Below are 27,380 nucleotides of genomic sequence, written 5' to 3'. Positions count from 1 at the left end.
AAAGGTGTTTCTAAATTGAAGACTTATGTTTTATATTCTGGGGAATTCTCAACCATCATTTTTAAACATTGTTTCTATACCATTCTCTTTTCTTCTTTCTGAGTCTGTAACACACGAGTATTGGACTTCCTAAATCTTCCATGTCTCCTAACTCTTCTTTCATATTTTCCATTTCTTTATCTTTGTCCTGTGTTCTTCTAGTACATTATTCTCTCCTCAGCTCTTTCCTGTCTCCTAGTCAATGTATGAAATTATGTTTTCTTTTTATTTAAGTGACTTCTTGTTTTATGATCACTTGTTCTTGTTGTATTATCCCCTATACTTTTTTATTGGTGTTTTCATTTCATTCTTTATCTTTTAAAGAATATAAAAGTATTTATTTTAAATTATTTTCAGATAGTTTAATGATCCCTATTTTGAGGGATGGAGATTCCCAAGCTTGTTGAATTTATTGCATGTTTTTCATGGTGTTGACTTTCTCATATACTTATGGAGATCATCTTTTGTGTAAATCCATATAGTGTCATGGAGGACCTCCAGCACTGATTGTGTCTGCCCAGAATTAAACCCTGTTAAGGAAACTCAATTTAAGAACATTCCTAATCTTCAGTTCCTACTTATCCCTGTGGATTCTTGTTTTTTGTTTGTTTGATTGTTTTATATATATATATATATATATATAATTATATATATATATATATATATAATTTCAGAAAGGAAGAGAGAGGGAGAAAAAGATAGAAACATCAATGATGAGAATCATTGATTGGCTGCCTCCTGCATGCCCCCTACTAGGGATGGAGGCTGCAATCCTGGCATATGCCCTGACAGGGATTCGAACCGTGACCTCCTGGTTCATTGGTCAATGCTCAACCACTGAGCCACACTGGCCAGGCTAAAGCATTTTCATTTGTGGTCCCCAGAGATTCCCCTTTCCTATCATTTGAAATATTTGTTTTCTTGTGTAGGTATTTACACAGTATTTTTTTTAAATGAGTTTGGAGCAGATGGGAGAGGCTTTAGCATGTGCTCTATCTCAATGAATTCTCTGGAATCAGAAGCCTTGTCCTTGGTCCTTGTCTCACCTTTGCTTTCAATCCAACAATCAACCAGGAGAATTTCTTTTAAAAATTGAGGTTGAGTAGGAGAGTGACTCAGAGTCTCTTTAGAGATAGCCAACCAGTGCATATTCCAAACTGATGCTCTAAGCAAGCCTGAGGACCAGAAAACATGTGTCTGTGGTCTGAAAACTGGACTGACCAGTGCAAACATCTATTCTTAGCTCTGCGCTTGACTTTTGAAATAGCCTGAGGAAAAAGCTGCTGTCTCAGCTCCCGCTTCTTACTAACCTCAAAAGATTTATTCTCAAATTGAATTCCCCTCAATTCAATTTGAAAATAAACTTCTGCTATGACATTAGCTGAAAGTTTTTAGTCACAAATTTTTCTAACTGACAAAAACAAGATTTTGAATAAAAAAAAAAAATCTACCCAATTAAGTCTTTTTTATCCCCCTTATCCCTCTGCAGGCACAAAAGGAAACCTTACTTTCTCCTTAGATTTCATTAACCAACACTTAAAAAAATAGTATCTAATCTCTGAAAGTGTTGGAGTCCCCAAATATAATTCTTATAAGAATCTGACCTTAAAATACTATGTAAGTGCTTAATAAAAACAAATGTTAAGGGTCACAAAATTGTTTTAAGATTTCATTGAAAAGTATCTTCAAATGTGTGAGATATTTGAGCACTGGACAGAAAAAAGTACATCTAAAAATGCTTACAAAGTCAATCATTGAACCTAGTGACATGGGGAGAAAAATCACAGGTACTATAAAAATTATATCATGGTAACATTTATATAAGACAGCAGTAATTTATTTATTATTTATTTAATCCTCACCCAAAAATATGTTTTTATTGATTTTAGTGAAAGCGAAAAGGAGAGAGAGGAAGAGAAACATTGATTGGTTGCCTCATGAATGTGCTCCTACTAGGGATCAAACCTGCAACCCAGGTATATACTCTCACCTAAAATCGAACCCGCAACCTTTTGGTATACAGGACAATGCTCCAACCAATTGAGCCACCCAGCCAGGGCAAGACAGAAATAGTCTTTTGTTTTGTTTTGTTTTTTTAAACTTACCATCAATGAAATAATAAATGAGAAAAAAAAGGGTGGCTTTTTATATCATTTTGGTAGAAAAATGTTCTTTCTGTATCAGCACATATGCTGTTTTCACTACTTTTCTTAGTGGTGTGAGTCATAAATTCTTCTGGCTGTATTTTTTACCCTAACAAAAGGTTTTAGGTACCAACAGAGCTTATCCACAGTTTCTATCTTCTTAAACATCTTGCTTCTCTTGGTGAGAATGAAAGAGAGAATGAGAATGGTGGGACCAAAGGTGATAATGGGCCAACAAGAGCCAGTTTAGAAAGAACTCAAAGTCCTCATTGGTGTGGTCCAGACCCCCAGTTCTGCCCAATGCTTTTCTAGCCAAGGCATCATTTAGAAATACATGATGTGGAATGACTGTAATTTATTTGCTTATATCCAACAACACTTCCCTTTTCACACTGCTTTACTTCCTGTTGCCCTCTCTGTGTAGCTGGGTTTTAATGATGATCACATTTCCTTCACACAATGAAGACTCTAAGCCTCTGCCCCAGTCCCAGAGAACAATCTACAGAATTAAAATCTAGATCTATTTTTTTACTTAAAGGTAAGTTTCTAATTGTAATGAGTTCACAATTTAAAGTTTCAAATTGACAAAGTATTACATTGCATGAGACCCCTACTAATAGATATTTAGGTTGTTTTCAATGTGGTTACAAAATATTTTTGTTGAGGCGGTGTGTTTCTTAATTTTTCAAACTGCAATGCTTCTCCCATTTCATGCATTTCAGGACAGGCTGTTTATTCTGTAAACATCAGTAGCTGTATCCAATCTGCCCCCTGGTCTCTGGACCATTTGGTAAATAGACTATAGACTAAGAATTGGTAAACCATTCTTTCTCTTCATTGTCTACCTCAATACCATTTTCTCATGGCTTAAGATGTCCTGGACTACAAAACTCAGTAATAGATTCAAGGTGATGAAGAAGCATACAATTTAACTATATTAAATTGTACATGATAGAATTGAAGATGGCTGCACTATTAAGTTTTCAACCAAGTGGATTTCTGTTAAAGTCCTTGAATAATTAAAGCAGGACCTTAAAAAATTAAAGGATAAATGGTAATCGAAAGAGACTTGACTTGGGGTGGTAAATACACAATACAATATACAGATAATGTATTATAGAATTGTACCCCTGAAACCAGTATAATTTCATTAACCAATGTCACCCCAATAAATTCAATAAAAAGAAAATAATTAAACAATCTAGACCATAATTTCTATATAGTAAGATAACATGAAACACTGAATAAGCAGGCCAGGTTGCCTGAATTCAGAGATGACATTGTAATGGCTTAAGAGTTCAGCAAGTGTTGATGGTTTGAGGTTATAGTTTTGCCAAAAAGGCACAGAATTATTACAGAATGGATTATCTTTAGCTTGGTATTAATTTCTTTTTTTTTTAAATATTTTATTGATTTTCCACAGAGAGGAAGGGAGAGGGATAGAGAGCTAGAAACATCGATGAGAGAGAAACATCGACCAGCTGCCTCCTGCACACCCCAGCACCGGGGATGTGCCCGCAACCAATGTACATGCCCTTGACTAGAATCGAACCTGGGACCTTTCAGTCCGCAGACCGACGCTCTATCCACTGAGCCAATCCGGTTTCGGCTTGGTATTAATTTCTTAGTACTCAGGAGATTCATTAGCTGACCAGAGAAGGAAAAAAGTTCTCCTTGTAGATAGTAATATAAATCTTTAATTACATCTCCATTACAAACGAATAATTTTTTATCATGCATAAATAATAAAATGTGTTTGGCTTCCATTTAAGAACACATTTTTTTTAGAAAAAGAAAACTCGTGGTTAACTCAAAAGTCAGCATCAAGATGGTGGATAATCCAAAATATTAAATACAATTATAAGCCACTCCTATCTCCTTAATATTTCACATGATACTTTATGCAGAAGATTTATTTGAAATACTTTACTTTATAAGGCATTTTTATTGTCTTAAAAAAATCTGCACATGAAGAAAAATATGCTAGAGGGCAGGGGAAACTCTGCCTGGTATTAAAAATTAGCATCTAAATTAGCCATGAAGTAGAAAATGCATTCATGGGTAATTGAGGATTAACAGTATCTCAACAGAATAAAAGAGGAACTCTGACATATTTGGCCTTTAATGAATCAATTTATGATCACTGGGATTTCTACAGCACAAAGCCAAGTAATGACTTGTTCCCTCATATAAAATGATAGTACATTTATTCTCCTTTCTTGGTGCCAATTGTGAGCACTACAATAACTGAACTGGTAAACCATTCCATATTTGGGCTTCCTTAGTACAGAGAAACACACATAGGGGAACAGTCCACAGAGGGAACAACTACATTGCACAATGACTTGGATGTCTCCTCAGGTCCTTCATTGGAAACTTACAGCAAAAGGTCCCTTCTTTGCTAATTTCAAAAAAAAATCTTCAGGAGTCCATAAGCGTGAGAATCCTTCCTTTATCACAGGAATTCTGACCATCATTGTCTCGTGTGTGTGGCTCTGAGTATCTGTTGGGCCAATAAGGCAGAACACTCAGGAAATTACTAGAAAGACCATATTTTTAATTGACACAGCTTGACATGTGAAATGATAACATTTACCGGGTAGCTATATGAGTGTGTGAAGACTTACAACACAAATATATCTACAAAATAATGCATTATATCTGCAGCCCTCTGAGACTTTTCTCTTTATCCCTCCTTGCCTCTTGGTTAGTCTGCTGAGAGTAACATGTACAGTTTTGTGGGTTCATTCTCTGCCAGGCATTAAACATAATATGGTATCCCATTAAATCCTCACCACTTTGGGAGAGTGTGCAGAAAAGTGTTATCTGCTATCCTTTGAAAGACTTTCTTACAAGTTTCCCTCATGGCTGGCATCTAGGAACTTGGATTTCAGGAAGGTTTCCACCATTTCCAGAATTCAGCTGATGAGTGGCTTACTCTGACTAAACTACTTGTACAGACATGTGGCTTTATGTGGAATATCTGGAATTTGATACATGCCAGGCAGAGGATGCCTGTGTGATCTGCCCCCAATAGAAAGCCTAGGTGTTGAATCTGTAATGTGCTTCTCTAGGTACAACATTTCAAATGTGTTGTCATGCTCATTGCTAAGAGAATTAAGCATGTCACATGTGAGTCCCTGGGAGAAGGCCACTGGAACTTGTCCTGACTTTCCTAGACTTTGCCTATGTGCCTTTTCCCTTTATTGATCTTGGTTTGTATCCTTTCACTGTAGTAAATCATAACTCTGAGTAGGACCATGTGCTGAATGCTGGGATTCCGCCTGGTGAATTGCTGAACTTGGGAAACCAGACACAGAGAATAAGTAGTCTTATTGGTCACATTTCACCGAGGAGGAAACTGAAGGGCAGAAAGTTTAAAAGATCCCAAAGTTTTCATCCAGGTTTTTTAAAGGATAAAACATCATTCTGGGTGACACAGCAGTGTTTAACTCTCCGGTCTTCCACTGTTTTGAGATTATACAATCTCCAGAGATTTCCAGAGATTTCCCTGTTGTACAGTATTCAATGACAATGCTCTTCCCATTTCCTGCTACAAAAATGTCCTGCTGGACACTAGACCAGGGGTCAGTAAACTACAGACCACAAGCCAAATTCAGTCTACCACCTGTTTTAGGGCAGCCTACATGCTAAGAATGAATTTATATTCTTAGATAGCTGAAAAAGGGCAAAAGAAGAATACATTGTGACTTTACATTTTTTAGAAATTCAGATTTGAGTGTCCTTATATGATGCTTTATTGGAACACATCCATGTTCATTAGTTACCAGTTTCCATGGCTGTTTTCATGTAAAACAGCAGAGTTGAGTAGATGCAAAGACTATATGGACCTCAAAGCCCTCTACAGACAAGCTTGAGACCCCACTCTCTACATCTTTCATGTTCAAGGCCTTCTCTCTTAGCCAACCTCATGTCACTGGTACTGTTCACCCCCCTCCCCCCCCCCCCCGCCCCCCCCACACACACTTCACTTTCCTAGCCCTGTCATCCTGAGCAAACTCTCTCGACCTCCGGAAAGCCAGAGCCCGTGTCTTATATATCTGATTCTATGTACTTGGAGAAAAAAATTTACTTCTTTCCTCTGAGCCTCAGTTTTCTCATCTGAAAATAAGAATAATATTATTAACCTTACAGTATAATTATGAAAATTAAATTAAATTATATAGATAAAAATAATTAGTTCAAAGTAAGAACCCAGGAAATGGCACTTGTACTACTAGTAGCTGTCATTTCTATAATAATATCTGATTGTCTTTTTTAATCTCTTTTCTGTAAAAAAAAATTTTTTTATTGGTTTCAGAGAGGAAGGGAGAGGGAAAGAGAAATAGATACATCAATGATGAGAGAGAATCATTGATTGACTGCCGCCTGCATGGCCCCCACTGGGGATCGAGCCCGCAATCCTTGTAAGTCCCCTGACCAGGAATCAACCACTTAGCCACACCAGTCAGGCCATTTTGTTTTGTTTTTGTATCTCTTAATACACTGAAGAGCTTATGGCAGATGATCAATTAAAAAAACACTTTATTAGCACAGCATTATAGACATTGACCAGGATGTCACTGGGTGGTTGAGAAAATTTGGGCCAATTTCATGCCTTCTCTGAGTTTCAACATCCTCATTACCTGGTTCTACTTGAAAGGCATTTCAAAGGATCGGGTACATCTTTTCTCAGATGGCTGGTCTAAAATGCTACTCAGAACCAAGATATCCCTTCCATGATCCTTAAGATCCAACCCCCTTGTACCATAATTCACTTCCAAAGTCTGGATTTCTCAGCATTGTGGCTTGATCCAGAAAAACTCATCTAGGTATTAGAAGTTATTTTGAAAAGGCTGTTCTATATCACAGCCCAATTTTCTACTTATCCACTACAGAGTCTCCTTCTCTTATCTGATTATAACTGACCTAATTTGTAAAGAATCCAGTGAAAATAGTCTCATTAAGTCTTCATTTCTTTAGCAGCCTCTCTTTTCTACCCCAAATGATCTAGGTCAGAATGGCTCAAAACAACCAGCTGGCAAAATTACAAAGTCACTCAAGAACCTTCTCAAGGGAACTCGCAGGGAGTGGAATCTCTAAGGATTGGTGGCAGGCATGTCCTGGCTAGGAGTCTGGTTAGGTACAGTTGTAGGAGTGAAAGTACTTTAAGAAATGCCTGAAAAATATAACACAAGGTAACCCCCCTTTCCCTTACAGAAAGTTTTTTAAGCACCCCTAGTCACTGCACTTTCGATTAATAAGACAAGTAGTAATTCAGAGGATTGTTTTATTTTGACCACTGTGCTTCATGCAAAAGCAGTACAATGAAACAATGCTCAATAATAAAATCATTCAAACAATGCTTATCAAGTGTTATGAAGTGCAAAACACTCCAGCTATGGAGACTATACCAGTTAGATATTCCCATAATGATGCTGTAGACAAAGAACTTCAAAATCTCAGTGACAACAACCATACGAATCTGAAGAGGCTGAGAAGGCCCAACTTCGGGCAGCAGTGACTTGCATGGCTCTGCTCCACATGTAGAGGTGTAGGCTCAGAACTGGCATACTCTACCTTCTGTCCTATTCTCAGCAAGTCACATGGCCATTTCCGAAGTCAAGAGGAAGTATCCTCTGGTCAGTATGAGGGTATGCCAAGTGGATGTATAAAGAGGTAAAGAATGCAGGCCAATATTTCAATTTACTACAGAGTCATAGGGTTAGATAGGAATCCAGAGATCAATTAGTTCAACCCCTCAATTTTAAAGACAAGGACTCTGAGTACCAGAAAAGTTAAAAGACAACTAGCTAGAAAAAACCATTTTTGCACCATAATGAGTCACATATACCATGATGGGCCCTCTAAAGGAATAGGAGCTTAGACATATTGAGTGAAATTACCCACTATAAACAATACTTAGCTATGAAGTTTTGTTGACAGGGTATGGGGCTGAGACAAACCCAGAAGGCAATTAGAGATAGTTTAAATAGGAAGCAAAGGAAGGAAGGAAGGAAGGAAGGAAGGAAGGAAGGAAGGAAGGAAGGAAGGAAGGAAGGAAGGAAGGAGAGAGAGAGAGAGGGGGGGGAAGGGAGGGAGGGAGAGAGAGAGAGGAATGGAGGGAGGGAGGGAGGGAGGGAGGGAGAGGAGAGAGAGAGAGAGAGAGAGAGAGAGAGAGAGAAGGAAAGGAAGGAAGAAGGGAAGGGAAGGGAAGGGAAGGGAAGGGAAGGGAAGGGAAGGGAAGGGAAGGGAAGGGAAGGGAAGGGAAGGGAAGGGAAGGGAAGGAAAGGAAAGGAAAGGAAAGGAAAGGAAAGGAAAGGAAAGGAAAGGAAAGGAAAGGAAAGGAAAGGAAAGGAAAGGAAAGGAAAAAGGAAAGGAAAGGAAAGGAAAGGAAAGGAAAGGAAAGGAAAGGAAAGGAAAGGAAAGGAAAGGAAAGGAAAGGAAAGGAAAGGAAAGGAAAGGAAAGGAAAGGAAAAAGGAAAGGAAAGGAAAGGAAAGGAAAGGAAAGGAAAGGAAAGGAAAGGAAAGGAAAGGAAAGGAAAGGAAAGGAAAGGAAAGGGAAGGAAAGGAAAGGGGCGGTATCCTTGTGTCCAACTGGATGGCAGAATCGATCATGGGAACTATGACTCAAGGCATAACTTTAGTCCTCCAGAGGATTATGGGGAAAGACAAAGCTGAAGTCCTGTAGAAACTTGAGTAGAGTGTCTGAGGGGAGAAAATTCCTTCCTCACTTCTGAGGTCCCTAGCCTCTCTCTGCCAACTTCCTTGGTTCTTCCCACTAAGGGTGTACGAATCACTTTATAAAATGAACCACTTGCCTCTCTCTTCAGAGGCATACTGCCCCTCCAGAGAATGTGTTATGTTTGTTTTCCTCTAGGCCAGGTGGTGACAATTAGAGTCCCTAAAGGTAAGGCAGTGGAACGCTAGGTCTATATTAAGAAGCCCATTTGCTTATGATTTGAACCACTTTTCCCAAAAGTAACTCAAATTATTTAGAAGTAGATTGCTATTTTTAGCCCTCCCCCTCTCTTTAAAATTACAAAACTCAGCAAGTGCTCTCCAACTAGATCGACAGCTTCTGAAAAGTCCAGGCAAAAGATGAGACACTTGCTTTCGGTATCACCCTGGCTCAGGCCTGAAGTTGAGGATGCAGGTAAACAAAAGGTATGCTATGATTGCATGCAACTGTCATCGGGCCTGGGAGGAGACTGTAAAAGAAACTAGGTCATGTGTGGAACAAGGTCAGCGGAAGGTCGGAGGCTTCTGGGATGGGCACCTCTGCCACTGCTCCCCTCCCTTCTCCCAATTTTCTTCAGAAGAACAGCAAGTGAGCCCACAGACACTCCCGTGGGAAAGTGGAAGGGTAGGGCCTTCATCTGGATTATTGGGACTAAAGACTGCAATTTTCACTGTTTCATTGGCTCTTCAGGTCCCAAGCCACATGGATAACGACTTAAGAGTGCTATGGGAACACGTGGGAGGCCCCCACCTCTGTGCCCATGTTCTAAATGTGAATGTGAAATGAAAAGCCATGCAAAGGACTTGTTTTACCTGAAGTTCAGGTATTTCAATAAAAATCAACATGACCCTCTGATTTAGGTGAATTCTTCCAAAGGTTTTTGTTGTTGTTCTTCTGTAGTTATTTATGGTTTCCTTCCTGCTAGTGACAGAAATTGTCTAATGTAGCTTGTTTTACCTCCAACCAACCCTTAGGACAGCCTGAAATATATTTAATGTTTAGTATGTAATTTCTGAACAAATGAATTCTGATCTTGTCCAAGTTGCAGTAGGGTGCCACCAACTCCACCCAAGAAAAGAAAGTCTTCTTGGGAGGTAACTGTGGGCAATGTGAATCCTAAATGTATACAAACCCAGAAGATGTTTCCAATATAAGGAATTTGAAAGCTTCCCACATATTCGTGCACTAACCCTTACCAGCAGGATACTTAAGAGGACAAAGAATATTAGTGATATCACATTAAAGAAACAGAAACCTAAGAAGGTAATGTGATTTTACCATCTTCAATAAGTAAGATCATGAATGAAGTAAGAAGAAGGAAATACAAGATTATTAGCCTGATAGCTGGGAGCAAAGCTAAAGCAGCAGCCCTTTCTTAGTGTTAAAGCCTCAAAGAATTACAAACACTACAGAAAACTGCGAGCAAGCCTCCAGGTGCTTATGTCAAAAACCACAAATCTAAAAAAACAAACAAAATCCAAGCTCTAGCTGGTTAGCTCAGTTGGTTAGAGCATCCTTCTGTTATACAAAGGTTGTGGGTTCAATCCTGTGGTCAGGGCACATACAAGAATCAACCCATGAATGCATAAATAAATGGGACAATAAATAAGTGTTTCTCTCTTGCCCTCTTTCCCTCTCTACATAAATATATATGTTTTTAACCCTTTGCACTCGCTTGCTTTTTTCTCTATTCCTTTATTCTAATGCTAACCGTGTCGAGTCACACTCGACATCCGAGTGCAAAAGGTTAAAAACATAAATCTTGGTCTGACTGCACAAGTTTGTCTTTTCAATTGTGGTTAAAAACAAAAACAAAAAACATCAAACATAACAAAAATTGTACTTCCTTAACCACTTTTAAGTGTACAGTTCAACGTGTTAAGTGTTTCACATTGCTGTGCAACAGAACATTTTCATCTTGCAAAACTGAAACTATATTCATAATCACCATTTCCACTCTCTATGAGTTCAATCACTGTAGATACCTCACATAAGTGGAATCATGTAGTATTTGTCCTTTTGTGACTGGTTTATTTCACACACACACACACCCACACACACAAATCTCAAATACTGGGCATTAGAAGAGAACCTGGGAAGCAAGTATAAAGTTCATAGTAGTTAGCATAATCAATCAGTAACATAACAAACTGGAGTTTTCTCACAAATCACAGTGAGAGAGCATTCAGTTAGGTACAAGGCATTCTGGGACTGTGCAGGAGGGATCTCACAAAACTCTTCTCATCCTAGGATGTGGGTATAGTCCGGGCAAAAGTTAATCTTAGAGAGAAACGTCTGATCATCTAAAGTGGTGTCCAAAGCTCAGACTTGGACAAGTAAACTTCATACAAGGAAGTTCAAAATGGCGGATGGCTCCCTGTGTTTCTGGGAAATCTGCTTGTAGATTTCCTATTATTTCTGCCCATATAATGAACCTTGTTCCCTCTACTGAACCAGAATTATTGCTGGTCACTGTCCTGTATGAATATGGATATTCTCCAAATCACTGTGTCTACCTGGCCAGCATCTTCTCCACCAACAAGAAGATCCATTCCCCTCTTTGGGCCACTCACGTCCATCCCTCTCACTGTACCAAGACAGCCCATCTTTCTGTACCCAGATGCTTCAGAGAGCCAAGTGCTGGACACAGGAAGGGAACTGTTAGCATAGCCCTCTTCACATTCTCTTGATTATGGTTGGACTGGTTCTGGAGCCTAAGGCAGTGCTGAGTCTGAAAATGGAAGAGAGAAAAGTTAAGAGGCTTTAACTGAAAGTATGAAGGAAAAAGGAGCTTTGAGAGGCAGAAAACAGGGGCAAAGTAAATGAGGCCAACTAGATAGGATGGAATGGTGAAAAGAGCTACCTTTATTGACCACTCACTCTGTGACAGGTATACTACATATATTATCCTATTGAGTACACTTAGCAAAGGATGTGAGGTTGGTACTGTCTATCTCCATTTTAGAGAGGGGGGAATTGAGCCCAGGGAGGGGTTTTCTGTGTGTGTATTTGTTTGTTTTTTGGCTCCCCTGAGTCAGTGTAGATAGCAGAACCATGGCTTGAACCAAGTTTGTCCACAACATCCAGTGCTAAGCCGTTTTTCGGATGTAACACCAGAGACCTGGTGTATTAAGTAACTTGCCCAAGACTTGGTTGCAGATCCAGGACTACAACTGGGGTCTTGTATCTTCCAAGAATATCTTATATCCTTTTCACAATAAAAGGTGATCCCTTACGAAGGATGTAGATTACCTTTACTTCCTTTTATAATTACTCACAAACCATTCATGTATCTTCTTATAAAGTTGCTGGCATTCACTTTTCCTGTTTTGGACCTTGTGGTATTTACATATCTTTACACCTGTTTTTACAATCTCTAGAAATGGCTGTTTGGTTCTGTGATATTTTATCAGTTTTTTCCTTTAGTATTTGAAGATATATATATATTGCCTTGGCATGAAAGTTTGACCACATTTGAAAACATTATTCCTTACTATTGGCTCACTTTTCTACTAAAGATTATCCATCCTGATAAAAACCACAGATAAAATATGAATAGGGAGCATCGTGTCTGCCAGGCACTGCTCAGCATTTGGCATGTATTCTCATTTAATCCTCACAACAACCTAAGAAGTACTATTATTATCCCCACATTTCAGCTGAGAAAACTGAAGCGCAGAGAGAGTTCAGTAATTTCCCCTGAGTCACAGAGCTAACAAATGGCAAAAACGGGCTTCAAAATCCAGTATCTGAAACCAGAGCCTGCATTTTTAAACTATGCCTCCTCTGCCTGAATTAGAGAGTACTTATTTCTTTTTCTCATCCATTAATTTCACACCACCTGCCCCAGGTCATGTTCTAGCCCTTCCTTGTACTAGCTCCCAGCAGAGCAAAGAGAGACCTTGGTACTTTTTCTCTTTCTAGTGTAGCCCCAGCCCTTTCTTGACTTCAGCCATCTTGACACATTTCTGAAATTAAATGCCAGTTCTTACATATTTTGTAAATGGCACTTTAAATCTATTATATTGGTTTCTTAGACAAATCCTCTTTTTTTGCCTGTTGGCTATCATGTACAGTTTTGTTCTATTTTAATAGAATTTCCCATATTCCAATACATAGGCTAACAAAATCATAAAGCATTATTCAGTATAATTGCTGGGTTGAATATTTTGGCTAAATAATTCACCAAGTTGAATTACCAACTTACAAATAATTAGAATACACACTTTAAAAAATAAAGCAGTGTTAAAGATAGCATCATTATTTTTTCAGAAGACACAGTCCAATCTGATAGTTCTTCAAAGTTGTTACTATGATCAATAACCATTAAGCATATAAACAAAGAATTTATAAGAAAATTGGTTGAACATGTAGTGCCATAATGACTGACAACGGCTATATAAAACATACTCCTGTTTTACTTTGTTCAATTGTCATGTGTCTCATTCAAAAAACATTGGGTCCAGTTTACTCTATCAAAATTCCTTGAGATCATTCCTTCACTAAAATTAGTTTGGTTTTGGTCAGGACTTGTTTTAAAAAATCGAACAATGGAGCTGATTTGGAACATTTTCTTTGGGTTGCCTTGTTTTCAGTCAACAGAAGAAAGGCCTTTGAGCAAGACCAGAATCCCTATATACTGGCCTTGTCATCTGTTAGTCAAATATATTTTACACATTGACTATAGGACACATATTCTGGGACCAGGTCCTGCACTCAAGGTGCTTATAGTCTACTCAGTTGACAGATAATAAATATATAAACAATGTTGTTGCTACTTCCTCCAGCACCATGAAGAAGATAAATGAAGCAATTGTTAGCAAGAGTGATGAGGATGAACGTACATGGCACTGGTTAACAGAGTCAGGGAGTGTCTCCCGAGGAGAAGGCATCAGCGTGGAAGCCAGAAGGATGGGGAGACAGACTGCCGATGCTCTGGAGGAAGAATCCAAGCAGATCTGAAATCCAGTATCTGAAATAAGTATGAAGAGGCTGAGAAGGCCCAACTTCGGACAGCATTTTTAGACCAGTCATCTGAGCCTAGAAGTCTGGAGGGTGTGAGAGCCAGAAAGCATGGCTGCGATTAGTGAGTGAGGAAAGGGGGAAGGAGCTGCGGTCAGAGATAGACAGCAATTTCAGTGACTAAATGCAGAGGGTTTAAACAGGTGAGTGATGTCCCTAATCTATGCTTTTGGAGTAATGTGTGTGAGAGAGATGACAGTAACTAGATTAGGGTTGTCATGGAGAAGTAGTGAGAAATAAAAGGATTTAGTATACATTTTGGAAAAAGATCCAATAGGATTTACTGATAGGGTGATTTTAGAAGGCCTGACGGGGGAATAAAGAAATGAAGAATGGCTCCAAGGATTCGAAGGCTTGAAAGACTGAGGGATATTGATACAAAATAACTTAGATGAGGAAAACTTGATTAGAAACAAACTTGGCAATGAATGGTGAACTCAGTAGTTTTTGGGTCCTGTTAAAGCTGGTATTTCTATAGGGTATCAAATGCAAACAATGGGGAGGCAGTGGGATATATGAGGATAGAGTCCAGCAGAAAGGTCTGGCCAATGGCATACACTTGGGAATCATGGACATAGAGATATCATGTCAAGCCATAGGTTCAGATGTTGTCACTTAAGGGAAAGGTATAGTTATAGGAAAAAGGGATCAAGGCCTGAGCCCTGGGTACCCCAGCATTTCTTTATATGTAAAGATAAGAAGACATACTTAGCACAGATGACCTAAAGGAAACAACCCGTGAAGTTGGAAACACAAGAGAGTTCAGTAAAGAGTGACATTAGCAAGATGGCAGACTAGAAAGCCCCAAACCCTCCTTCCTCCCGCGGAGACACGGCTTCAACAATACATGAACCTTTCCTTTTAGGAGAGATCCAGAAACCCACACAAGTGTGAAGCCAGCCACATTGAAGCCGAGAGGAAAATCTGCAGCACGATCTCACCAGCGTTCCTCCCCCTGGCACAGAGCCACACGATTGGGAGGAAACTCCCAGTGCCAGCTCCCAGCTTCTCTTGGGGGAGGAAGATTGGACCATATTTGTAATGTTGTGATTTGGCAGGGGGAGGGGAGGGTGGCACTGCCTGAGGAACTGGCTTCTGTCTTGCCTGTCTAGAGCACACATGAAACCAAGAATCCTCCAGATGACAGGGGCCACTGGGGACAGAAATGCTGAGTGGCCTGTTGCTTCTCCAGAGGACCTGCCGTACCCCAGACACAGGCCAGTAGAGCTTGGCAGCCTGTCCCTTGGTGGGGAGAGAAAGTAGGGCATGTGTCCAACATTCTGGCTTTTCAGGGGCTGCCCAAGGAGCTGGCTGCAGTCTTGCTGTGTTGGAGCTCTGATGAGACCTGGCATCGATGCCACGAAACTGCTGAGAACAAACGTAAATGCGTGGCATGATGACAGACACCAGAGGGAGTGAGAGGCTATGAGATCCTAAAGAAATAACTGGCCACGCCCTTTGATTAGGAGTCCACCAGCACAAGTCCAGCAGGGGTTTGAGACAACCCCCAGAATCTGTAGCCAGGTCGATCATGTCATTTTGATAATAACCACTTTAATATGTGTGAGGTGATATCTCATTGTGGTTTTGATTTACACTTCCCTGGTGAGTGATTTTGTGCATCTTCTCATGTACTTATTTGTCCTTTGTATATGTTCTTTGGGAAATGTCTATTCAGGTCCTCTTTTCCAATTTTAAAATCCGATTACTATTATTAATTTTTTGCTGTTAAGTTGTTGGAGTTCCTCATATATTTTGGAAATTAACCCCTTATCAGATATATGATTTGCAAATATTTTCTACCATTCTTTAAGTTGCTTCTTCATTTTGTTGATTTATTTATTTGTTTGTTTGTTATTTGTTTGTTTGTTTGTTTTTGCTATGCAGGAATTTTTTTAGTCTGATATAGTCCCACTTATTTATTTCTGCCTTTGTTGCTTGTGATTTTGGTGTCATATCCAAAAAGTCACTACCAAAACCAATATTGAGAAGCTTTTTTTCCCTATGTTTTCTCCTAGGAGTTTTATAGTTTCAGGTCTATATTTAAGAAAATCCATTTTGAGCTGATATTTGTATATGGTATAAGCTATGGACCCAATTTCATCCTTTTGCATGTGAATAACCAGTTTTCCCAGCACCATTTATTGAAAAGACTGTCTTATCCCCACTGAGAATTCTTGGCTCCCTTCTCAAATATTACTTGACCATATACACATGGGCTTATTTCTGGGTTCTGGGTTCTGTTCTACTGGTCAATGTGCCTATTTTAATGCGAGTACCACACTATTTTGATTACTGTAGATTCATAATAACCATTCTAATGGTTATTATCAATCTACGGTAATCAAATTATGATACCACAGCTTTGTTTTTCTTTCTCAAAATTGCTTTGGCTATTCAGGGTCTTCTGTGGTTTCATACAAAATTTAGGATTGTTTTTTCTATTTCTGTGTAAAATGTCATTAGAATTTTGATAGGGATTACATTGAATCTATCAATGGCTTTGGGTAGTATGAGTATTTTAATAATACTAATTCTTCTGATCCATAAACTTAAGATATCTTTACATTTATTCGTGTCTTCTTTAAAGTTTTTCATCAAAGCCTTGTAGTTTTCAGTGTACAGATCTTTCACCCCTGAGGATAAATGTATTCCTACTTTACTGTTTTAAGCTTTTATGTAATATTATACATCCACGAAAAAAGAAGGAAATTGTCTTATGCTACAACATGGATGAAACTTGAGGACATGGAACTAGTCACAAAAGGACAAATTCTTCATTATTCCACTTATATGAGGTATCTAAAGTAGTCAAACTTATCAAACTAAAAAGTTGAAGGGTGGTTGCCAGGAGCTGGTGGGAAGGGAAAATGATGAGTGGCTATTTAAGGTGTATGAAGTTTAAGTCATCCAAGATGAAAAGCTCTAGAGAACTGCTGACACCATTATGCTTACAGCAAACAATACTATACACTTCAAAAATTGCTAAGAGGATTAATCTCGTGTTATGGTTTTTTTATGTAATAAATTAAAAGTGCATTAAGGAGGTAAAAGAAGAACATGTTTCAAGAAGAGAAGTGTGGTCAGCCACATCAAATGATGCTGAAAGGTGAAATAAAATAATAGAGAATGAGCCATTAGCTTTGGCAAAATATAGATCGTTGGCAGCCTTGATAAAGACAATTTTAGTGCAGTGGTGAAAAAATAATGTAATTAGCATGGGCTAGGGATAGAAAGGGGAATAACAACCTGAAGAGAGGAGATAGTTCTATAAAATTCAGAGAAACAGTGCAATGTATAGAGAGGCAAGTATGCAGTCAAAGAAGGCTTTTAAAAAATGCAAAATAAAAATGAAATAAAATAAAGCAGAATATCCAGGTGCAGGAGCATTGATGAGTTAATGATCAGAAACAGGAAGTTCTTATCTATTTGCATCTACATAAAATAAGAAGTGAGGTCATAAGTTTAGAGTGAGGTGGGAAGAAGATGTTGATTTAAGGAGCAAAAAGAGGTACGAAATTATCATCTCAGAAAATAGGAAAATAAATTTACTAGGATGTGCAGTAAGATTCATGATCAGAAATTTCTAGTGAGTCCAAGATATCCAGGTTGTGTAATGTTTTCCAGAAATGTTTGGCCACCAAAGTTGTCTGGGATTGGGATAGGTAGAAAATTGAATTTAACTGAGTTGGAGTTTTTCCAGGTAAGTAGAAGAAGAAAGAGTGAGACAAGAGAATTAAGGACATTTTCAAAAGTAGGACTCTTCTACTGGACCCAAGGAATTTGAGCTGATATAAAGAGAAAGGAAGATGTGAGGGAGTAATCAAACTGAACAAAATTTCACAGTTGCAGCCTTCCCTCCTAGCAGCTTTTAAGGCAGGACCTTTATATCCCCTGACCACCTTTCTTTTCTGGGAGAAACTCGGGGCAGGTCCTGGCAGGAATGTGTTTAGGGCTAACTGTGCTAAGGCAGTCCTGGTCCTGGTGGTGGTGGTCATCGTCATCGTCGTCGTCATCCTCCTCCTCCTCCTCCTCCTCCTCCTCCTCCTCCTCCTCCTCCGTATGACTACAGGGAAGTATGACTTGAGATGTGCATTGAGATAAGTTCCCATTCGCCCATCAGGACCCCTTCAAGTGTGTCTACTTCAACCCCCAACAAGCCAGAGAGGGGCTCCAGGAAAGCCTAGCAGGCAGCTAGGATTGCCATTCATCATAGCAATCCTTCGTGAAATAAAAATTCTCCAAGTGAATGAAGGAACCAACCATCCTTTATAATGTTGACTAAGGATAAACATGGCTGCCTCATAAAAATGAATTCTATGGGAAACATGGTTATTAGCTGGAGTTTAGGATAGAGTGGTGTAAGGCTGTCCACTCCCAGGATCCGTAATGGAACATGGGGACATAAGAACACAGCTAGCAAGTCACTGCCCATCTGTTTCAGTACCTGATCCCTGGAGGTGACTAATCCTGGCTGCTGCTCAAGAATGCTTAATCATTGCCTCCTGCCCCTCTTCCTGACCTGGCTTCCTCTCTTAATAGAGCATAATAAAAGCATATGGTGCTGTAGAAAGCTTCTGGTGGCAGAGTTCTGATTCTGTCTAAACCATGGCAAATTTCTCACTTTTCTCTGACTTCTGGAATATATAATTTAGATACTTTTCCAGTCTCCAATCTTCTGAGACCAATCCTAATGCTACCTAGGCAAGGAGATCTGAGAGAATATATAGGATTCTTGAGAATGTTAATCCCATGATTTGAGTTTGAGGAGTTTGAGTGCCAACCAAGGAGACATGTTTCCAAAAGCTAATGCATGCGGATAAGAGGCCAGCCTCATTGGTGGTAATTGGTAAAATTTCCATTATATCAGAGCTGACACCTTTAACCAACAACAATTAAAATGTATGCATATGTGTGCACATGTGTGTAAAATTTAAACTTTTCTTGAAGGCTCAGAGCAATTACTCTACTAATGTGCTTTAAAAAAATGGAGCTATTAGGGATGACTTTAAGTATATCAGATTAGTTGGCTCTATTTACATTTTCCAAGGCTGCTCACTGGGAACAATAGAGATCCCAGCTGTATCCCTACTTCTGGATCTGTCTGGAGAAATAATTAGGTAGCACCCATCAGAGGTCTACTTACAGGAAAACTCAAGAAGCTTCTTGGAAAAAAGAGTTATCTTAAGAGAAAGTCAACATACATACACACAGAGCTAACACTGAGAATGATACAGAGTATAGAATAAAATCTATCCAATATATTGACCTCTGCCCAGCTCTCATAAACTCATACTTGAGTCTTAGGGCAAGGGGCCAACAACAAAATAATCAATGTAAGTTCTAAGAGTTCTTCTGTTGGCATCTATGCTTGGCAATAGATTACAAGTTTGGCATTGTTGGCACTGCTGGCTCAGTGGTGCTGGCACACACACAGGGTCAGCAGGAGTAGCAGCTGCATCAGCAGCTTCCACAGTGAGGGACCCAGCTCTGGGACCTTCTGACCACAGTGGAGTGCAGGGCCCTTGTTACACATTAACATCAACAATGTTGGGCCTCTGCAGACACAGTATAGGCCCTGGTGGGACTGCCAGCAGCAGTAATGTTTGGGGTATAAAACTATGGTAGCACAGTCCCTCTGGAGGTCAAAGGAGCAAAAGTGACAACTGTCCAAAACAGGAAAGAAGGAAAATGGTAGATACCGTGTGGTAGTCCCCACAATTGGCTTATAAAAGACTGAAAAATTTATCCAGAGATTTCTAGAACTATTTGGAAGTCCATTAAGAAGGTGCCTCAGAGTAGCTGAAACTTTTTACCTTTGGATAAGAGGATTTAGAAGATTTTACATTTTGTGTTTTCATTGGTTAGTCTTTCTTCACGAATAGTCCCTGTTGTTATTGCTGATGTATGGCACTCAACAGTCTTATTCCTCTTTGTAACTTACTCTTTCTATTTTGTTTGGGTGGCATTGGAATTAAATAAGAGAAAATAAACTCTAAGTAAGAATATGAGAAACTTTCCTATGAGCAAAGCATGTGAGCTTTAACATATAAACATGGCAATATCCATTTTAGCAATTTGAAATGGCTTTTAACATTTTCAAACTATCTTAGAACACTGATTATGACAAATAATTAAAATTTAAACAAGTGAGTTATAGCCACCTTTAAGCATCTTTCTATTCCATGTACACCATGCTTGAAATAAATGAGGCACGGTTGACAAATACAAACGAGACTGATCATTTTCTTTCCATCAAAATGTACTAATTACCTTGTTTTTTATGGCTTTCTGATGCTACTTATTACTAACTTTTGTATTCATGATGCCACTATTGCTTAAGAGCAATAGTGAGAAGTTCTAGCTTACAGATAAATTGACTGAATCTGCACCCTATAAATATAATTCCAGTATCACAACAAGGAATGAGACCAAATGGATGAAGAATCATCAGAGATGTTTTCTGAATCGTCATTAGTGACCACTAGCATCACCAGGTGGGTGGATTTAAGTGCTGCTGATGGCTGATGTCAATGAGCAGCAGGACTCTAAGGAAATGAAGGGAAATGTTTTACATTTATCACAGGACCTAATTTGAACACTTAAGTAGCAACTGAATCACATATATTGTTCAAGGTGCATGATAAACTGTAATGTCCGTTAACAGAAATGTTCCCAACCTGGGCCATTAGCCTTGAGCAAACAGAGGGCTCTGGCTCTAAGCCTGGTGGTGAATTTGAACACTCACAGAGAGACTGCACGGTCCAATAGGAAGAGCTTCGTCAAAGATGCATATTTAAATTTGGCTCTGCCACTTACAACAAGGATTCCCTGAGAGATCCCTCAAAGCAGCAGTTCCCGAATGTTAAACGTGTATGTAAATCACCTGGCAATCTTGTTAGAAGGCAGATCATGATTAAATCATCCTGAGGGGAGGGGTCTGAGGGGCTGCATTTCTACCAAGCTCCTGTGCTGCTGGCCTCTGGCCCAACTCTGAGTAGCAAGGCCTTTGATTATTGATGGAACATGAGCAAAGCACATGTGTACACGAGAAAACTCCTCATGAACTGTATGTAAAATGACATAAGCATCACCTTATTATATTGATTAAAAATAATTGGTGATTCAATTCAACTGCTCAGGAAAAAAGTCCTAGTAGAATAAATTATGTTTTAGATATTCTTCTAATTTTCCTCTTTAACAAAAGCAAAACTGGGAATTGGAAAGGCCAAGAAGAAAGATATTCATCCTAAACATTTTTTGTTGCTTAGTGAGTGCTTTGAAAAATTAACTTCCATATAACCATCTTAACCAAAAAGATGGGGGGAAACACACACACACAAAACCCGACTTTTTAAAAGAAATGTGCACAATCAGATCCAGTTCCAGATTTGTCTGTAGATGGTCTCACTCCAATCAAAATAGAAATAGTGAATTACACGGAAAAGGAAGAAGACAGTTGGCTCCAGGAAAACTGACAATGAGAAGAGATTGCTGCAAGGGAAGAAATTAAAAAGTAATAAAAGCAAACATAAGAACATAGAAATCAAAGCTGTAGGGACATCTAATTTCCCTGCCTAAGTATCACTGTTCTTTTTCATCAGTGCTGGCATTTTCTGTAAGAAATGAGTAAAATTGACAGGCGCAATTATTGATTCCCGGAGCATTTCTGTGTTTCTATGTAAAGTATAATCAATAATCCCTGTTCAAATGCTGGTTCACAAATTGGCCAAGGAACCCAGCAGGCAAAGAGAGAGCGAAGAAAGAGGCAGGTCACTCCAGATTGGTAGGTGGCAGCTTTCATTAGCAAGGAACTTATAGACCAGGCTTGTCTTGGGCAGCCACATGATGAGGTCTCCACACTAGCCTGCCAGACTCTTAAACACTTGTACAGAGGACTTAACTGGGCTCAGCCACATATACCATCCAGACGGCCCAACAACACATCGCTCTTCAAAGGCTATGACCTTGAAAATGGCTCTGGCTGTGGGAATGGAATATGGGCAGAATGAATATTCCAAGGACAGGAGAGGAGGTGAGGAGACTCCAATTGCCTGAGTCCTACTCATGGGTCAACTGACAGTCACATCCTCTATATGAACTCCTCCAACACCAAGAAAACACAACTTACTCTACTGTGTGAAGACTTTCAGCACTTATCAGAAAATGCATAACAGACCCTTCCCATGGGAAAGAAACCCTTCCTGATCATTTAGGTTTTGGACAGAATGACCCCCTGTCACAGACCCAGACCACCAACACCTTAGATTAAGCAGCAGCTTGCTTGCCCCATGATGGATCTCTTCTCAATGGTTCTGGAGCTACCGTGACTATAGAATTAAAAATTCTGCTTCAAAGACGCCAGAGGTCCACCAGAAATTCATCTGACTCCCCTTCACCTGCATTTTATACTTTGTCTTCCTGCTGCCATCCTGTTTATCCTCTCTCACCTGCTTGTGGTGGGAAGAAGCATCATTCATCACCCAGACTGCCAGGGGATTGTTAAACAAACATGTATGAATGAATGAAAACCTTGTTTGGTGTCATCAGAGAGAAGAATAAGTGATACATGAGACTGAGATCTGAGTACCTGTCCCTGTGTCCTGACAGTGCCATCCCTTTGAAAGATAAATGACGGTAAAACTACTAACACCAATTATTAACTTGATTCCTTAGGTCAGTCTATACCAAATCATGAGGCCATTTAGATGCAAAATAGCCACTGAGGGATTTGGTTATGAAAACATTCCAGATGCAGACACTGAGAAATGTTTAGAGAGGCCAGCAATGAACTCATGCTGGGGAGTATCTCACACTTGCACACTGTTCTTAGCACGGCCCCTCCCCAGTCATCTGGTTTAACTGCCCCAAGTGGATGGCCTCCTAATTAGGCAGCTCTTCACGCTCCAATTCTGTCACCTGCTGAAAACCTGAAGTTTTGAGGATGACAGAGCAGCAGTTCCTTCCACAGGAACACTTGTGTGGGGCATCAGGAGTGGCTTTAAATGGTGGAGGTAATTACTTAATTCAAGCTCTAGCAACCGGCCAAGTAAACATGTAGCAGCCAGGAAGCTATTAGCATGATTTTAAGGCAATTATTCCATTAGTGTTTAATAGTCTCCAATTAGTCTTTTCTGACTGTCAAAGTTTGAATGTCTTTTTTTCCTCCAAAACTTCTCACAGTTGAGTAATGCAGAAAAGTGCCGTAATCCATTTTTAGACCTGGGGTTATGTGTATGGTTCTACCAAATCTACATTACAGACTCATGGGAAACTGGCGGGGGGGGGGGGGGGGGGAGATAGATTTGAAGAAATAGTTCTCAGATGTATTGGGGGTGAGAATGGGAAGCTCTGCAGGGGGTCCATTTGGAATATAATACTAACAGGGATTGGGAAGGTGGTGGAAATTCCCATGGCATCCAATGCCATCTTATGTCTCTAAGTATACCAGAACATCAAAGTCAGAGACTTTGTTCCATGGGGAGAAAAGGAAAATTGCCCTGTTCTTGTTAATGCATGTTCCCTTGTCCCTTCAACCTGGTCAGTACTTGTTGCTGCTGAATTATCCAGATACAAACGCCAAAGCATTTTGCTCCAAAATTCCTAGAAGCTCTTCCCTAAGGACCACTTTAGGGTCAGATCTCTGAACTGATATTAGGCCATTTGCCTTCACTGAGCTGCAATTTTTACATGTGTGAAATGGAGTTCCCAGTCCCAGCAGGGCCTGCTTCGTGGGGTCTGGGGAAGGATCATGTGATCTGGTATACATACCAGGGCTCTGAAAAGTCAAGTATTACAGAAATGTTAGAGATTCAGACAGGGTGCCGTAGCTTCCCTCAGAACCAGCAATGTGAATTTAGGCTGTTAACCCCTTTGTCTCTGGAGAGTCACACATTGGAAGCCAAGCATGGCTCACCCCTCTCACCTTCCATGTGTGCAGAAATGCTCAGGGAGAGGCCATGTGAAAGTAACTTTAAAACCGAAGGAAAAAGGAAGAAAAAAGGAGGATGGGAACTCCTGTGGAAGTGAGGGTGGAATTTTGCCAACAAAGTTGTGTACTTTCTACCATTTCCTCCAAAAGAGCACTCCCCAGGCTCGCCCAGGCAGCAGGCACTGTAGGGTGGAGAGGCTGGGTGGTTCTTTAAGCTGGAGACACCTCGGCTCTTGGGAAGCTACCTCTCACAGGACACAAGGACACGGGCTCTCCCCTTCCCAGTGGCGTTCCGAGTGTGGCCTGTGCCTATCAGAGCAGCCAGACAGCCACTTGACTGAGGGCCACTGATTTGGGCTGCTGATCAATTCCAGCACTGCTGGTTAGAACCTCTTGGGATTTTCAAGAGAACCCTACTTTTGCTTTTTGGTTTTGTTTGTTTGTTTGTTTGAAATTAATGTTTCCCCTCAGCGGCTGAGAGGGGGCGCTGGGTGGAGCAAATCAAGAAGAGGTCGAACAGAGGTTGAACCTCATCGGGCTCAACTAGGGGCAGGTGTGGACCACCTGTGCGTAATTTGTCATTTGTCCTCCGGCCCGACCCTAGAAGGATTAGGCATCCACTCCTGCAGCCCAAGTGCAAAGTCAAATTGGTAAGGAAGTGTGGCCGAGTCCGGGCTGTCGCCGTGGCCCACTGTCCTGGAGTGTCCTCCCCACTGCTCACCTGAGCCAGGGGTTGCTGCGCGCACCGACCGGAGACCTGCCCAGACCTCTGGTCCCAGGCGCGCGCCATGCTGAAGCCTCGGGCTGCCTCCCTTTCTCCTGGCTGCGGGGATCCCGGGGCGCCAGGACCATCACCTCTCCTGGGAATCCCACCCCTCCGCCGCCGCCGCTCAGGGCTCCCTCCGGAGCAGCCACGCAGGGGCCGCAAAGGCTCATCTTCAGGACCCGGGAGCTGACTGTCGCTAACAGCGCTGGGATCACGGTTCTCACGGTGGCCACCCGGCCAGGCCCTCGGGTCCTCCCAGACTACTACCCGGCGCCCTCCGCCCCTCGTCCCTGCCAGCTTTCGGGTCAAGGGCAGCGATCACGCTGCGGCTGCTCCCGCAACTTTCATCCCTCTCGGGGAAGCGCTTTGTCTCTTTAAAGGAGACGGGGGACCACGAACAGAAATGGCTCAGGTAGTTCTAACGGAGAAATCTACCAAATCCTCTGGAGTCTGTGACAGGGATGGAGTCGGAGGTCCAGGCGCTGGACGGAGCCCCCAGGACACCAGCTCCGCTCACAGCGCACGGTCCCCCACAGACCCAGAGGCGCCCCCCGCCTCCAAGTCTGCGGAGAAAAACGAGGGAGGGGGCACCAGGGGCCAGCCCGCAGCCGAGCCCTTCCCCGCTCCAGCCCTCTGCCACAGCCTGCTTCAAAAGCCCAGCGGGAAAGCAGTCACCTTGACCCCCGCGCCAGGGTCCCCAGAGGTTAGGGAAAGGCCAGGAGGCCGGAGGCTCCCCGGCAGCGCTAGCCTGGCCCCAGACCCACCCCTGGGACCAGTGTCCCTCCCGCGGGCACCGGGGCAACTTAGCACCTAGTGGCGGATCGGCAGGGCGGGGCAGGTGGCGGCGCCGCGCGCCGTGCGCCCTACCTGGGATGGCTAAATTGGTGAGGGGGATGCTGTGGATGCTCTCCGGGAGAGTTGCCATCCAGTCGGCGAATTTGAGCTCGTTGGTCCCCTGAGACGAGGCCATCGTGCAGGTGGCGTGCGCGCTGCGGGTCCCGCACTGCTCGGCAGGCTGGCAGGCTGCTGCCGCTAACCCGGCGTTTGCTCCAGCCCCGCTAGAGTTTACACTCCGCTCTGCGCCACACCCACAGGATGGCGCAGACACACGCGGGTTTCAATAATTATTCCAAACACCCCATGCTCCCCAGTGCCTCCGCCAGACTCTGCCCAAGCTGTGGCTCCTGACGTCCGCGCTCAGCTTTCTCCTCTCTCCCCTCCCTCGCAGACTCCCTCCTCCCGCCCTGTCCCTCCTCTGCGTCTCTGCCTTTTCTCGCCATCCTGCAGCTCTTCTTGGCTTTTTTTTTTTTTTTTAATCGTGGTTCATGGTCTCGCTCGGCCCTTTGATGTGACTACCTGATCCTATTTATATAAAAAGCAGTCTTGTGGTTGAGCCTAAAATCTTGGTAGACTTTGGGATGCTATCTTCTCCCCAAGAGGTGACTTCACACACCGGCTTTCAGGACTTTGCATTCGTACCAAAGAGCTTTCCGTTCTGAAAGCTACAACAGGTGATGTTTTTTCCCAGCCTGATGGAGCCCGCAGGTCTGCTTATAACAAAATGGTGGTCTGCAATCACCACTGTGCCTAATTTTTGGAATAGTTGACGAGAGTGTGCTGTTGGCAAAGGGCAGTAAGTTCTAGGTGGTTCCTACTTAATGCCTGGCATCCGGTTTCCGACATTTCAAGATAAAGAAGCCCTTCGACCCCTTCATTGCTCTGATCATGAGACCTCTTTGTGATTTCTATGGAGAAAGCTACCTGAGTCCTCTCTCTGTCATTGTCAAGCCACTCAGGATAAGCCCAAAGCCTGATGCTAGAAGAAAATGACCACATTTCCCAGGGACATGCTGTAATTATTGACAGGAGCATTTGGTGAAATTTATTTGGCACCATTCAAAATGATCTGTGTGACTGTCTAGATTTTCATTCCCTGGCAGACTAGAGAGATGTGCCTCTCTCAAGAGAAATCACTCCTTGTGCCTCCAAGACACTCCTTGTGTCTTGGTCCACCTGCTCTCAGACAAGACAAGGAGAGAAATCAAGTCTTACAAATGTGATGGGGACATAAAAACCAAGGTAAGAAAGACAGCTGCTGTAAAGCATGGGGATGACTATTTCTCTTCAGTAGACCATTAACATTAACAACAACAACCAAAGCTTGCTTATAATACACGGATGTAGAACCCAAAGAATATTTCCCAACGGGAGCACTTTGAAAACATGGAGAAAGGAGAGCTAATGCCTTATGCGTGTGACCAAATTTTCCATTGTCCCATAGAATCATTCCAGAGGTCATGGTAGCCCTGGCTGGTTTTGCTCAGTGGATAGAGCGTCAGCCTGTGGACTGAAGGGTCCCAGGTTCAGTTCCAGTCAAGGGCACATGCCCAGGTTGTGGGCTTGATCCCCAGTAGGAGACGTGCAGGAGGCAGCCGATCAATGATTCTTCTTCATTGTTGATGTTTCTATCTCTCTTTCCCTCTCCCTTCCTCTCTGAAATCAATAAAGAATATTAAAAAAAAAAACAAAACAAAAAACAGGTCATGGTAGGGTTATCTTTAAGAATGAAAAGGAGATGTAATGGGATTTTTTTAAAGGTCAATCTTAATATTCTTGCTAGCAGCCACCTACCCTTTTGATGAGTGAGAATTTAGCTCACTGTGGGATTCTTGGTCAAGAAACCTACAAACACCACCCTTCGGCTAATGCTGGTGCTCCGTGGGCATCACAGAGGGC

General features: G+C 41.5%; 1 protein-coding gene across 1 annotated transcript in view; it reads right to left on the bottom strand.

Annotated features, from left to right (window-relative positions):
* PLCXD3 (phosphatidylinositol specific phospholipase C X domain containing 3) overlaps nt 1–25,614 on the bottom strand; it is a 124,024-nt gene extending 98,410 nt beyond the window's left edge. Inside the window, exon 1 of the mRNA XM_008155605.3 lies at nt 25,512–25,614. Within this exon, the coding sequence (XP_008153827.1) occupies nt 25,512–25,614 (103 nt within the window). The remainder of the gene's footprint in view (nt 1–25,511) is intronic.
* Nucleotides 25,615–27,380: the final 1,766 nt, after the last annotated feature.

This window comes from Eptesicus fuscus, chromosome 4 (genome assembly GCF_027574615.1).
Source record: "Eptesicus fuscus isolate TK198812 chromosome 4, DD_ASM_mEF_20220401, whole genome shotgun sequence".
NCBI classification, from domain to species: Eukaryota; Metazoa; Chordata; class Mammalia; order Chiroptera; family Vespertilionidae; genus Eptesicus; species Eptesicus fuscus.
The sequence above is the reverse complement of the archived record's forward strand: the minus strand, read 5'-3'. Positions and strand labels throughout refer to the sequence as shown.